This window comes from Sorex fumeus, unplaced genomic scaffold, assembly GCF_029834395.1.
Source record: "Sorex fumeus unplaced genomic scaffold, SorFum_2.1 ptg000094l, whole genome shotgun sequence".
Lineage (NCBI taxonomy): Eukaryota > Metazoa > Chordata > Mammalia > Eulipotyphla > Soricidae > Sorex > Sorex fumeus.
This window is the reverse complement of record NW_026606151.1, coordinates 5,686,939-5,702,059: the sequence shown is the minus strand read 5'-3', so window position 1 is coordinate 5,702,059 and position 15,121 is coordinate 5,686,939. Positions and strand designations below refer to the sequence as shown.

At 54.7% G+C, this 15,121-nt stretch overlaps 1 protein-coding gene across 7 annotated transcripts in view; it reads right to left on the bottom strand.

Moving 5' to 3' along the window:
* Nucleotides 1-8,130: 8,130 nt before the first annotated feature.
* The window catches only part of PHACTR1 (phosphatase and actin regulator 1), a 565,331-nt gene continuing 558,340 nt past the window's right edge, over nucleotides 8,131-15,121 (bottom strand). For all 7 annotated transcript variants that reach the window (XM_056132319.1, XM_056132324.1, XM_056132320.1 and 4 more), the window contains 3 exons: nucleotides 12,524-12,664; nucleotides 9,040-9,116; nucleotides 8,131-8,285 (listed from right to left, as the gene is read on the bottom strand). In XM_056132319.1, the coding sequence (XP_055988294.1) occupies nucleotides 8,270-8,285; nucleotides 9,040-9,116; nucleotides 12,524-12,664 (234 nt within the window). In that variant the 3' untranslated portion in view covers nucleotides 8,131-8,269. The remainder of the gene's footprint in view (nucleotides 8,286-9,039; nucleotides 9,117-12,523; nucleotides 12,665-15,121) is intronic.

Below are 15,121 nucleotides of genomic sequence, written 5' to 3'. Positions count from 1 at the left end.
CAAGTGGGGAGGCAGAGTGGGGGTGGGGGGCAGGGGCTCTTGGGGAGGAGGAATCCTGAGGGCACCGCGTTTCACTCCTCTTAGGGTGGGGGACACTGACAAGCTGGAAGACAGCATTGGCAAGAGACCAAAAATGTGTTCTACAGGGACCTTCTGTCTAACATAGTTTGGTTCAACCTTTTTGTACTGTGTGTGTGTGAGATTTTTTTTCCCTTTAAATGAACCAATCTTAAAACCATCAAGAATTTTCCATGCTGCAAACTAAAGGCCCCATCTCAGCAGAAGGATTTCTGTAAGCCCCGGGGAAGGTGAGGGTCCAATGTGACACTTGCACGGCAACTGCATTTTGCGTAGTGCCAAGTATTTGCCGGACTGTGTTTCTGCCCACTGTGAGTGAGGCACAGTTCAAAAATAACCCCCGTCCTTTCGCACTCACAACAGCCCATGAGGTCACTACAGAAGGTGTCCTTCATGGTCAGTGGCCAGAGCTTCTGGCATGCTCAGCATCTGCTGAGGCTTCTAGGTGGGTTTTCCCTGTCCCCAGAGTGCAGGATCCAATATCTGAGTTGGGTTTGCAGCCGTCACCGCTGCAGCATCTAAACACACTGTGTTTGTGTTGACGTTCTCTGTGGCTCCAGGCATGAGACTCGCCTGCCCCGTCTTGAATTGTCCAAGAGTGGGCCTTGGCCCCTGCCAATCTCCTGCCATCCACGCGTGCTCTGCACCCCTCGCTCTGCCTCCACCTTTAGTTCCCGCCCCCGCAAAGTGAAGCTCCTGGAGAAAGTCGGGCTGAGGAGGCCAGGGCTGTATTTTGCATGCTTTTTTTTTGGGGGGGGGGGGCTGGTCACACCCAGCATTGCACAGGGGTTATTCCTGGCTCTGCACTCAGGAGTTACTCCTGGCGGTGCTCAGGGAACCATATGGGACCATATGCTGGGAATTGAACTTGGGTCGGCTGCATGCAAGGCAAACACCCTTCCTGCTGTACTATCGCTCCAGCCCCAAGGGATCACTTCTTATGGGGATCAGGGGACCATTATGGGGTGCCAGGAATCGAACCCAGGTTGGCCACGATGAGCAAGACAAACGCTCTACCCGCTGTGTTATCACTCCAGCCTGGACCTGAATTCTTCCTTTGACAAAAAGATCATCATCACTCTGTGTGTTTTGATGGAGAGGAGCGTGCACCAGCGGGCCCAGGAAACAGGGCAGAAAGCTTCCCAGCCAAAGGGTTCATGCCCCACCCAAGTGCCCTTTTGGAAGCTTAGCTTAAGAGTGGGAGAGGATCACGGCCCCTGTAAGAAGGGGTCAGCATGGGACAGCCCTGTCAAGTGAACGAGCGGACAGCTGAGAAGCGCAGCCCGTGGGGCTGCTACAGGGGCTCTCCTCGCCTGGGTCTGGGCTGCGGAGTGAGGCTGGGAGGGGGTTGGGAAGCTTCCCCTGCCTCTGTGCACAGCTAGCAGCACTGAGTCTGCACAGCTGCCCTCTGCCAGGGGGCGCAGACAAAAAGTCCCACACAGCAGATGCCCGGAGTAGCGGAGGGACCATGAGATCTGTGCCCTGATTCACGCTCAGAGGTTGAGCATCCCGGAGGAAACAGTGATGCGCTGAAGGCCTGCTCTACTCTCGGCAGGGAGTCTCACTCATTCTCTGGTGCAGTGACCTAGCGGCACCCTCTGGTGTTCTCTCCTGCACCGACCCCGGGGAGTCTCTCCAAACAGACTCGCTCCCCTGGCCGCCTACTCAACTCTGCACCCATCCCAACCAGTCCCCATCACACTGCTGATGGGGGCCCTGCAGGGGGCGTCTGTGTGCTGTGATCACTGCCAGGCCTGCCCTGGGGTTTCAGAACTGAGCATCCCGGTTTTTCTGAACAGAGCCTGAGACTGTCCTGGGGTGGGGGTGGGGGGATCCTGGAACTCTGCAGAGGGCTGTGTGTGTGTGTGTGTGTGTGTGTGTGTGTGTGTGTGTGTGTGTGTGTGTGTCTAGTTTCCACACCATCTCACTGTTTTCCTCCTTTGCTCCCCGATGTTAAACCTGTGTGCCTGCATCTTTGGGGCAGCTTTTCTCAGGGGGCCCCCAAGTGTGGTCAGGTGGGATCAGAGCCCTCTGGCAGAGCTGGGGATTGAACTCAGGCATTGCACACACACACACACACACACACACACACACACACACACACACACGCTAGGCATGTGCTCCACCCCTCAAACTCCCTCTGGGCACCCCGCTTACCATTTCTCCCTTAACTCCTCAGACCATACGGGGGTTTCCGGGCCAAGCCAGGTAGGCCTGGACTCTTGGTCTTTCCTGACCCTCTGTGTCCTGCTAGTGGCGCAGGTGTCATGGCCAACCCCCGCATCCCCAAGGCTCCCTTCCTGGTGAGCTCCCAGCTACCCGTTGGGGCCAGTGATCTGGACAACCACAGTACAGGAACAAATTGGCTCTCCTCACCTCCCTGCACCCCCCATATGGAGTCTCGCGCCCTGGGGACCTGCTGGTGCTATGGGACCCTGGCTCAGCCCAGGGGCCTCAGCCGCACTCACTCATGGCTTCCTGCCAGGGGGGGGTCACACTGAGCGAGGGGCTTTCCAGGCTGTAGCCCGCCAAGGGCTGTGACAAAGGCGGGCTGAGGGCATCCGCCAGGGCCCGGGAGAGCCACATGTCTCCCCCTCTCCCCGTCCCCGCCTCCCTCGCGGGCACGCGGCCCTTTCCCGACTCTGCTGGCGGTGGCAGGGGCTCTGTACTCTGTCCCTTCATGCCAAAGCCCCGCGTGTCCCGTATTCCCACGGGTGGCCTCCAGGTGAGGGTGTGGGTGAATGTCACCCACCAGCGGGAAATGTGAAGCTGAAGTGAGCATAGTGCCCGCACACACAGAGCTGGCACCCAGACCCCTCACCTCCATGCTGGTGAAGACAAGCCAGCCCAGAGCTTCACAGTGCTCCCGAGTCCAGCAGGGGTCCTGTTCAGACACAGTGTGGCCCCCGACTCCACCCAGCAAGGGAATGTTTGTCTCTGTGACTGCTCAGTCCTTGGGTCAGCATGTTAGCCTGAGGCCAGGGGCACCAGGAAGCATTTCCCGGGATAAGAAGCACTTCCTAGGTCAAACCTGGGGGGGTGGGTACTAGGGGACAATAGGCTAGGTCTTCCCATGACTGTTCACAGCCAGGGTTCCAGCTGTGGGAGTGCCCAGGTGGGAGGGGGTCAGTGCGTGGGTTGGCGGCAGCTCCCCAGCCCCCAGGAAGGCTGTGGGTTGAGGGCCCAGGGCCCAGGCCTACCCGGGCCACCCGGAGGAGGGGATGTGGCTCGTGGGAGCACTGCAGGCCTGGGGGAGGGGCGGTGAGTGGCTCTGCAGACACTACCTGTCCCTGCTCCAGCCTGGGACCACATCCAAGTCGCCTTGGCCCAGAATGACAGGTGGATGCCTCCATGGAGCTGGAAGGTGGGAACCCTGCTTCCCAGAGGACACACGGGGACCACACGGCCTCACCAGAGCTGCCACACTGTCCCGGGTTCAAAGAGCAACTCTGTGGTCACCTCTGTCTCAGGCCTGAGGAGGGACACTGTGGCCACCTCTGTTCTGTCCCTGAGAAAGGACACTGAGGTCACCTGTGTCTCGGGTCTGATACGGGACACTGCAGTCACCTCTGTCCCATATGAGGAGGGACACTATGGTCACCACTGTCCCATCCCTGAGGAGGGACACTGTGGTCACCTCTGTTCCATGTGAGGAGAGACAATGTGGTCACCTCTGTCCCATCCCTGAGGAGGGACACTATGATCACCTTTCTCTTGGGCCTGAAGGACACCATGGTCACCTCTGTCCCATATGTAAGGGACACTGTGGTCACCTCTGTCCCATGCTTGAGGAGGGACACTATGACCACCTCTCTCGGGCCTGAGGGACACTGTGGTCACCTGTGTCTTGGACCTGAGAAGACACTCTGTGATCACCTGTCCCATATGTGAGGAGGGACACTTGCAGCTACCTCTGCTCCATCTTCAAGAAGAGACACTGCGGTCACCTCTGTCCCAGACCCTAGGAGGGACCCTGCGGTCACCCGTCCTGGCCCGAGTGGGCTGCTGCCCTGTGGAGCCTCTCCCTCTGGAGCGAGCAGCAGTCCCTGGCTAGAGCCTCTCTCTCCAGTGCCTCTGCTGCCCTGAAACTTCTGCCGGTCACTCATGATGGTCAGCAGGCTCTGGAGGAGCCGGCAGGGTGGGGGGACCTTTCTAGATCTTTCACTGCTGTTGTCTTTCCAGCTCTATTTGTCCCGAATCACTCTCAGGTCACTGCTGTTGGTTGTGTGGCATCTGCAGGCCAGATGAGGCCTGGGTTACCTGTGGCAGCTCTTGGGAGGGATGGACACAGGGCACAGGGTCCAGGCTGTCTCCCCGTCCCCCCAGAGCCACAGGGCTGGACCCCACTAAGTCACCAGCAAGCAGTACAGCTTCTCTAGCTTCCTCGGGCATCCCCTTATCGGAAAACTGTTGAGCTGCTTAAACAAGGCTCATTCAGATCCAGTCTTCTCATGGAAGGCTTGGGAATATGTTCCCAAGGTCCAGTTTCAAACAGGGCCGACAACGGGCCTCCTAGAAAGTGAATTATGCACAATTTCCTCCACTAACGCTGGTGGAGGTGTTGACAATCAAAAATCAGGGACGCTGTCTCGTTTGCCAAGGTGTCAAAAATCAGATGGGCTGGTCACGTAATGAGATTTAAAGACGACCGCTGGACTAGAGCTGTTACCGACTGGATGTCAAAAGACCGCGTGGCCGCCCACCTACCAGATGGTCAGACTTCTTCATCAAGATCATGAACGATCGGTTTGAGGCTCTTCGTGTTCCTAGAATGAACAGACGCCATTGGGCTACACTAGCACGCGACAGGGACAAATGGAGACGTTACTGGCGCCCGCTCGATTAACAGGAAGTCAAGTGATCAAGTGAACGCCGGTGGCCTCACGTGTCCCTTGTCTGCGTGACTCTCCATGTTGCTGGCAAGTTAAGCTGACCCTCCTCCTCCTCCTCCTCCCCCCCTCTCCAAATAATTCTCCTTCCCCCCTACCCCCCCACCCCACACACAGCTAAATTAATTTTAGTGGTTCCTTCTAAAGACGGACAGAACACACAGGAGTCGAGGAAGTGACTTTTTTTTTTTGACTTTTTTTTTTTTGGTTTGTTTTTAAAGAAACTGCATACATCATCAAAGACAAACAATAATTTAAATACCATGCAGTTTCTGTATGTACAAAAAAAAAAAAACCTAGGCCATAGAGATCGTTTGATTTGTGGTCTATGTACATCGTGTTCTTCACACAGCTGTCATCTGTTAAGCGGGACACAGGGAAGTGCTCCTATACAAAGACACACTATGTACAGACGCCCAGGAAGCAACTGGAAAAAAAAAATAAAGCAACCGGTGTGGGGATGGATGGGTGAAAAAAAGTCTCCTCAGAGAGCCCCCTTCCGCCCGTCCCCAGACCCCCGGCCACCAGGTGTGCAGGGAGGAGCCGGGCCGGCCCGTTCACGGAAGCACGCACACGTCACGATGTTCATTCGGCAAATACACGTTCGTTAGCTGGAGAAAAATAAACTCGGGTTTTTAATCACATCTACCATCACGTCGTTTGGTTTTTCTCTACTCTGACAGAAAGGCTAAAGTTGTAAAAAAGTTTTACAAGGCTGGGAGGGCCTTGGGGAGAGGGACAGAGCAATTTCGAGAGAGAGAGAAGAAAAGTCGATGGCTGTTTGCCCACCGGCGTGGGGAGCAGTGAGTAGGCTGGCCCCGTCGGAGGGAACCAGATCTCACCCCTTCCCTCTCCTGCCAACCCCGATGACAAGAGGCTCCGTGGGGAGTTTATACCCACTTACTCGAAACCATTTTCCTTCCCCCTGCGACCCCCCGCAGGACAAGAATACACTGGTACCCACCCGGCCCTCCTGTCTGTTCCGTTGTTCCCCTCATGAATGCCACAGGGCCATCTTGCAAGATAACTTTGACTTTCCATTTGTCATCACAGAGGTGGCAGGAAAAGGAGATTTGGATCGATTTCTAGGAGAGCCCCTGTCTTCCAGATGGGAGAGAGCATGGATGCCTGTCTATGGGTTCCGGGTGCAGAGCCCCGAGGCTGTCAGCATCTCCGTGGGTGGGGGTTGAGCTGCAGTGTCTGGGGTATACACCCCCCACTCCTTGCACAGGGCATGCTGGGATTGGGGTGCTCTGTTGGGAGAGAGCTGGGGCCGTGTTCCAGTCCTTCCATGCTTCCAGGGCACTGGGGTAGGGGGCACAGGAGGCAGAGATCCAGGCTATTTGGGGGCGTGGGGTGAGGGGTGGGAAATGACTTGGGCGCCATCTCCCCAGAATCTGAAGGGCCCAGCACCCCCGCAGCTCAGGGACCCTTGGGTGGTTGCCCCAGAACATTCCCTTAGGGGTATGATCTGGAGCTGGGGAGCTGACGCGCCCAGCTGGGAGTCAGTCAGCCGGACCTCAGCCTGCACTTGGTGGGCGCTCAGCCTGGCCCATGCAGGTGCCCCGCTGTTTGCCATTTGCACATTCAGTCGTCAGTAAGCCTCTGAGGAGTTTCGCTTTTGCATTCGCACCCAACTCCCGATCCTCCCTGCAGGCGCCTCCTCTGTTTAATAACTCTGCAGTTACCAGGAAAACAAAAACAAAACCCAAAAGAGGATCGAGGGACCGAGGGACGGGCTGGCTTGGGGCAGGCTGCGTGTGTGGGTTCCAGGAAAGCCCCCGGTGGTGGTGGGGTGGGCGGCGGGCATAGCTGGAACCAGTGGCCACAACACACCCACCACTCCCCCTAGTACCCATGACTTCTGGAGTCAAGTGGGCCCTGGGAGGTGTTAACACCTGCAGGAAATGAGAGTCAAGAGTCCCGTGCTCCCCACATGACTCGGGGGGGTGGGGGGGACCAGGGGACTCTCCTCTGTGGAGGCCCAGCTGCGTCCTAAATCCCGGCCAATGGTGGCGGGAGTGAGCCCGGCCTGAGAAAGGAGGTGATAAACTCAGGGCCTCCCCGGGGAGGGGGGCTGGCACGACATCTCCACAGAGGCCTGCGGGGGCTTTGTCACGAAGCCAGGCAGAGGCAGCAGCTGCTCTCTAGGGGTGCCCTGAGAGGGGGAGACACTCCCTTCTCGGTGGGGAGGTCCAGTGCAGGCAGGGCAGGGGGCCCGAGTCCCGCACACATCACGGCCGAGCCTCTGCAGTGCAAGGAGAGGAGGCCCAAGGAGGCCTCGGGATGGAGGCAGAGCCCGGCCCCGGGGGACCGGAAGGCCAGCCCAACACGGATGGTTTCTGGCCTGCATGCATCGGTCCGGCCTGGTGCCTGGAACTTCTAAGCCCAGCAGCCTCGCGCCCTGGGGCGGGGCTGGAGAAACTGAGCAAGGACCAGGCAGTGCCTTGCAACCCGGCCTGTGCCCGCCGCAGGTGTTGGCCATCAGCAAATGAGGCCACAGATATGCCAGGGAGCCTCTGACCACGGGTGTTGATCAGTATGGACGGGGCGGTTTGCTTCCACCCAGCAGCTGATGGCTTTCATTCACCTCCTGGACCGGAGCCAGCTGCAGAGATGTTCAGCAGGGGGTCAGGGGGAGGGATGGGTGTCCAGGGCCAGCCTGCCACACAGCCAGGAGACACTTAGGACCAGCCACCCAGCAGCCCTGCCCCCAGGAGAGGGCCCGCCCTCGGCTCCCCGCTGGAGCAGGGCTGGAGGGAGAGGGAAGTCCGGGGCACATCTGCTTCCTCTGCAGGGGGCCGCAGTGCCCAGCCTGCCCCAGGCTGGCGTGCTGTTGGCACCGTCCAGATGGTCAGCCGCATCCTTCGCTTTGCCTGGTCATCCCCAGGCCAAAGCTGCCTCCTCGGCTTTCTTTGGACTCGGGTGACTGGCAAGGACGAGGGTCCCTGGAGTCCAAGAGCAAGGCGGCACTCGCAGGCCGGGTGCCCAGAAGTGAGTGGATGCTCGGGGCCTGAGGGTCTTCCAGAGCCAGGCGATGCCCTTAGCCACACCGGCCGCTGGCTGGCTGGCTCGGTCGCTTGGTCACCAGAACCGTGACCACCGTGCTTGCGCAAAGAGAATCCTGTTTGTGTTTCCTGTTTCTTTTTCTTCTTCTTCTTCTTTTTCTTTTCTTTTTTTTTTAAAAAAAGGCAGTTCAGAAGATTTACATCATAATGGGGGGAGTGAATAAATACCAGCACTTATGGTTCTTATAAATTTATGTTTTGAAGACAACATAGCACTCAAGAGGAATTCAACTCTTAAGGTCGGTGAAACCTGAGAAAACAAATCAGGAAGATAAGAGCCAGGTGCCCCACGCCCAGCGTCCCCCCCCTCAGACGAACATCTCATAGGACTGAGCCCCTCCCTCCCTCCCTCCCCTCTGACCCCTGCCGCCGACCCCCCCAATTCTCCTTTGCTTTGGGAACATCAGAATCTGGAACTTAGGGACAAAAGGGGACAAGATGGCTGGGCGCCCCCATGCTGGCTGGAAAGCTTTGGGAGGCGGGGGTCTTCCCTAACATCCCATGAAGAGTTTCCAGAAGGAAACCAGTGGCTCTGCCATTATAGCTGCATGGCCGGAGTAGAGCTACTTAACTATGCCTCGGTTTCCCCAGACCCCCCTGCCCCCTTCTTCCCCCAAGGACTTCCAGGAGAGCATGCCAGCACCAGCATGAACCTCTGGGGGCATTACCATGTGGGCTTTGGGTATTTTTGCCTCTGGCCGGCCCCAGCTGCCTGCCTGTGTAGACAATGATTTCTTGTTGGCAACTGGTTTGTAGGAAGCCCCAGGGTGAGGCAGACACCCCAGACTCTCCAGTTTGACTGGAGAACTTGGGGGGTGGGGGAGGGAGCCTCCAGGAGGGCAAATGATTCTCCATATACCCTGTTTCTATCCACCATGGGCCTTCATGTGTATCAGTTGTGCCACAAGCCACGCGCAATCCCAAAGCAGACAGTGGTTTTCTGCATGGAAGCCAGAACCGCATTCTTCGGGAGAAAACAATAGACCCCAGGGCCCGGATATTACCTTGTTAGATGTCTACTCAATTCATGAACTTCCATTTCAGTGCTTTTAAATTCATTGAGCTCCTTTCGAATGGCAGCCTGGAACAGAGAGGAGGCAGAGACATAAGAGAATCACTTTTGACCTAATGAATGAGGAACTACTTTCCCAACAAGCCACACCAAGTGCCTACAATCCCCTGAGCTACCCTTTGGAAACTTCTAGAACTCCCCTGTCTTTATTATTTTATTATTATTATTATTATTATTGTTATTATTATTATGATCTGGAGAGCCTGGCAAGCTACCGAGAGTATCTCGCCCGCACAGCAAAGCCTGGCAAGCTACCCATGACGTATTATATGCCAAACGCAGTAACAAGTCTCACAATGTTACTGGGCCTGTTCGAGAAGATCGATGAACAATGGGAGGACAGTGACAGTGACAGTGACAGTTTATTGAATCCCTGTGAGATATAGTTACAAGCTTTCATGTTTGAGTTACAATCACACAATGATCAAACACTTATCCCTCCACCAGTGCACATGCCCCACCACCAATACCCCCAGTATACCGTACCCCTTCCCACGCTCCCCCTGCTTCCATGGCAGACAATATTTCTCATACTCTCACTCTGCTTTTGGGCATTATGGTTTGCAATACAGATACTGAGAGGCCATCATGTTAGGTCCTTTATCTACTTTCAGCACACATCTCCCATCCCAACCAATACCTCCAACCATCATTTTCTTAATAAATCCCTTCTCTATTCCAGCTGCCTTCTCCAACCCCCCCCCCCCACACCCCCATTCATGAGACAGGCATCAAACTATGGGGCAATCTTCCTGGCCCTTGTATCTACTGTCCATGGGTGTCAGTCTCATGTTATGTTATCTTATGCTCCACAAATGAGTGCAGTCCTTCTATGTCTGCCCCTCTCTTTCTGACTCATTTCAGTTAGCATGATACTCTCCATGTCTATCCATGTATAAGCAAAGTTCATGGCTTCATCTCTCCTGACAGCTGCACAGTATTCCATTGCGTAGATGTACCAAAGTTTCCTTAATCAGCCATCTGTTCTCGGGTACTTGGAAGCCCCCTATCTTTAAACCTCAGGGTGCCCTTTGTCTTCCTGTTCCTAGAGCAGGGACACTGTACAGGTCCTGAGCCCCATCCTAGGGGCCTGCACATGTATTTAAATATGTTTCCACTCATCTTCCTCAAGCCCTGGCATCTACGCTTGGCACAAGGCAGTGATGCCTCGTGCAGGTATTTTGGGAAGAGCTTGATCAAATTCCCAAGCAAAGAAAGGGTGGGCTCAGCTTTCCTTTGATTAGAAAGCCTTCTCCTGACTGTTTCCTGGGCTCATTCCAGCCTCTGTCCATGATGTGGGCTCTGAACAAACTCAGCTTGGACCTAATCCCCAGCCTCTCAGCTTAGCCCAGAGCAGGGCAGCAGCACCGAGATGGGGTGGAGGAATGGGACTGCCAAGTGAGGTGTGGAGGGCCAGAAGATAAAAGCTTCTGGGCTTGGAGAACCACTCACACCTTGTTGGATGTGGGGTGGGGTGTCAAAGGTGCAAACATATGCCCTTTCTGGGGTGCCCGTGGGATAAGAGCTGCACCTCCCGACAGATCAGAGCATGCTCCACCAGGCAGGCAGGTGCGTGTGGGGTGATGGGCCTGCCAGTGGCTATGAGGGCCACTTCCTGTGTGAACTGGGTGTATCCTGGAGCCTCAGGGCACCCCGGGACTCTACCTGTGCATGGGGGGACACAGCTTCTGCCTCCTGCAGCCTTTATTTTGGGGGGTCACAAGCAGATGGTAGAGAAAGTGCAAAGAGGGGCACACGGGGGAGAATCCCCCCCCCACTCCCCGCCTTCACATTTCTCAGACACAGCAGACTGGGAATTGAGGACCGAGAATTCTGGGGGGTTAGTCACCCCGATTTCCTGCCCAGAAAAGAGACAGATGAGTGCGGTATTGAAGGGGGGTGGGGTTGTCCTGGCTGGGCCATCTCCACCAGATGGGGGGTTTTTCCTGGGCCGTCTGTCATGACAGCAGCTTCCAAGGGTGCAGGCGCATGCGGTTCTGCTCCTGTTCTTCCAGGGCCCAGCAGAATCTGGACAGTAGACAGGGATACCCGCCCCCCTTCCTATGTTATGTAATAGAGAGCCACTGGCTCTGGGGATACCTGGGGGAAGATGTGTAGAAAGCCCTGGGTGTATCCCAGTCTTTCTTCCCCACTGTCATTGGAACATTGCACAGAGCCTTTAATTAATTTATTTACTTTTTTTTTTTGCTTTTTGGGTCACACCTGGCAATGCACAGGGGTCACTCTTGGCTCTGCACTCAGGAATCACTCCTGGTGGGATGCTGGGAATCGAACCCGGGTCAGCCGAATGAAAGGCAAACACCCTGCCCGCTGTGCTACTGCTCCAGCCCCTATTTTTTTACTTTTTTGTGGGCTGGAGCAATAGCATAGCAGGTAGGGTGTTTGCCTTGCATGCGGCTGACCCGGGTTTGATTCCTCCGTCCCTCTCGGAGAGCCTGGCAAGCTACCGAGGGTATCCCGCCCACACAGCAGAGCCTAGCAAGCTCCCTGTGGCATATTCAATATGCACAGTAACAACAAGTCTCACAATGGAGACATTACTGGTGCCCGCTCTAGCAAATCAAGGAACAATGGGAGGACAGTGCTATTTATGTTTTATAATTTTTGGCGGGGACACACCCAGCAGTGTGTAGGGCTCACTGACCACCTGGAGACCACTTCTGATGGGGCTCAGAGGACCATCTGCAGTGCTGGGAACCAAGCCTGCCTGGGTCAGCTGTGGGCAAGGCAAGTGCCCTTCCCCCTGCGCTATATCTCCAGTCCCTAAAGGGTCCTTCTCTTGAGGTTTTTCTCACAGTGACTGGGTCCTTGAGCATTAGCAAAGCAGAGAGAGGCTCAGCTTTGGTATGGGCCCAAGGGCAGAGATGAGAGAATCTTTTTTTTTCTTTTTTCTTTTTCTTTTTGGGTCACACCTGGCGAGGCACAGGGGTTACTCCTGGCTCTGCACTCAGGAATTACTCTTGGTGGTGCTCAGGGGGCCCTATGGGATGCTGGGGATCGAACCCAGGTCGGCTTCGTGCAAGGCAAACACCCTACCCGCTGTGCTATTGCTCCAGCCCCCCGAGATGAGTGAATCTTGTTCATATCCACTCAGTGCTTGAGAACCAACTCTACTGTGGATTAGATAGAGGTCATCCTCCTGCTTCCTAAACCAAGTAGGGTAGAGGGCCAAACACTGCAGGCCTCTTCCCCAGTTCCCATTTCTTAGGGGGAAAGAACCACAAAGCACTGACCTTGGGGTACAGAGATGCCCCAAGAGGCTTCAGACTGTGCTCCTGACACAGTAGGGCTGAGAAAAAGCTGAAGCCTGCACCCCTGAGACTCTTCTACTCCAGGGAATGACCATCCCGGCCTGGTCCCCCCTACCCCCCACCCCTACCTGCCCCTGGGCTCACTTTGTCTGCAGCAGTGAGGCGGGTCCACGGCTTGTCGGCCCTGCGGTCATAGTCCTGAGCGTCAGCCACCTCCACATAATCGCTGAAGCGAATGAGGATCTTCCTTTCCCGAAGTTCTTCCACTGTGGGCCTTTGGCTGAGCTGCAGGGAGGGAGGGAGAGAAGGTTGGTGACTACAGAAGTAGTGGGGACCCTCACCCCCCACCCAACAGTCTACCGGTGGGTTTTCAGGTGTGGGAAAGCAGGCACTGGAGAGGCAAATTTGGGACCTGCCACGCAGCACTGTAAGGAGAGCTGAGCTGGGCCCTGTGGACCACGAGGCCCCTCAGATAGAGCCAGGCTAGCTGTCCCTACCACGTCACCCCATCTGGTCTGGGCAGCTGCCGGCCATACACATGTGGCATGGCATCTGCTGAGAGTCCGCCTGGCGCTGTCTGCCTTCCCCAGCAGGTGCCAGGAAGCCTGACTTGGAATCTGTCTGGTTTGGGATTCATTTTCAAATTTAGTTTCCTCTGGAAGAAGGACTCATTAGGTATGTTTTACACGGAAAAGCGGCCATGCAAACTGCAATCCAACCCAGGGCATCCGGAATGAGAATATGTTTTCAGGGATTGAAAACCTGGGTCAGCCACATGCAAGGCAACTCGCCCTAACCACTGGGCTGTATCCCCAGTCCCCAGAGTGGGAATTTGTTGATTTCTGAGGGTAAAGGAGAACCCCACTCCTCCAGAGGTTTGAATCAAGGCTTGGCCCCCAAGCACAGAGCCGAGTTCAAGCCCTGAAGACCTCTCAAGGACCCTGCTGAGCATGCGTGCTGAAAGTAGACTATAGACCAAACACAATGGCTACTCAATACATCTATTGCAAACTACAACACCCTAAAGGAAAGAGACAGCAAAAGGGAATGCCCTGCCACAGAGGCATGGCGGGGGGTGGGGGATGAGTGTGGGGGTGGGAGGGCTACTGGGATTAGTGGTGGTGGAGAATGGGCACTGGTGGAGGGATGTGTACTCGATCATTGTAAAAAAAAAAAAGGGACAGACAGGCACAAAAAATTGTAAGTCTACAACTGTCCCTCATGGTGTTCCACTAATAAAAAATAAATAAATAAAAATAAAAAAGCAATAAAGCAGGTGTAAAAAAAAAAAGAAGGCAGTAGGGAGAAGGAACATTCATTTTTCTCAAACCAGATCCTGTGGCTCCTGGGCAGCCTTCCTGCGTGCTTCCTCCCCCCCACCCCCAGAGGGCTGGCATTTCTGTGATCTCTTCCTGTCCCTGGGCTTATGTCTTCTGGAGAGACCCAGTGGTTCTCCTTTCAGGGTGCTGTCACCTCATGTTGATTTAGATTTTATTTGAAAACCATTTACCTCTCCAAGTTCTAGACTATATTTAATTCTATTAATAGAGGCAGTATTCTCCGCCTCTCTCGGAAAGTCCGGCAAGCTACCGAGAGTATCCCACCCGCATTGCAGAGCCTGGCAAGCTCCCAGTGACATATTTGATATGCGAAAAACAGCCACAATAACGGGCCTCATTCCCCCCACACCGAAAGAGCCTCGAATATGGCAACATTGGGAAATATGAGTAAGGAGAGAGAGGCTGCTAAAATCTCAGGGCTGGAATTAATGAGACTTTACTGGAGCCCACTCGAGTAAATCAATACACAGTGAATAGAGGCAGTCATATAGACTCATGCCAGGATAGGCCTACACAACACACACACACACACACACACACACACACACACACACACACACACAAACACACACGAATTTTGGCCTCCCAGCTGTGGTGACTAGTGTGTAGCTGTCAAATGTCTTTCTCAGAATGTTACAACTAATTAGCTGCCCTCGATGGAGGGCTCTAGCCAGTGACTATCCAGAGCAAAGGGAGTGGTGGGGGGCGTTACTGAGCTTCAGACAGGACAAGGTCTTCTTGCAATGCCTCTTGGCCAGTGGATGTGGGCTGGTGGCTTTCTCAAAGGAAACCTCAGATACCCCAGACTGTATGGCTTAATCAACATGGCAATGCATCATCTTCAAAAAGCTTTGTGCTACCGTTAATATCTACACCCACATTTAATGTTACCTTCTTTATCCCAGATAAATAAGGATTCCTACTCAGAACCCCCAAATTGTCTTTCTGAGGATTGGTGAAAGTTGCAAAGAGTATTATGTTTGAAGTATGCCATGCTAGGAGAACTTGTTGAACGTGGAATTTCTGGTTTGTATTTCTGGATACTATGATTTGGAGGTTGCATACTACCTATCTGAAGGGAATAGTCTGCAGGACCAGAAAGCTACTAGGTGTGAAGGTCAGGGACTACTTGTCAGGCTTGAACCCCAGGGGACCTCAGACATGACCTCTCCAAATCAAAAAGGCAAATACAAGGAAGGAGGGAGAGAGTGAGAGAAGGGACTTCTCTTCAGAGAGGCTCAGGTACTTTGGATTTCATAATCACTGCCTTGGGGACTTGCTCCCCAAATGTGCCCTCAGGTTGCTGGGTACAGGGCTGGGTGGGGGTGGGTGGCGGGTTAACGGCTTCCTGCAATGTTTGGTACATAAGCGTTAACATCTTTGCTTGGTTGCTAAGGAAATA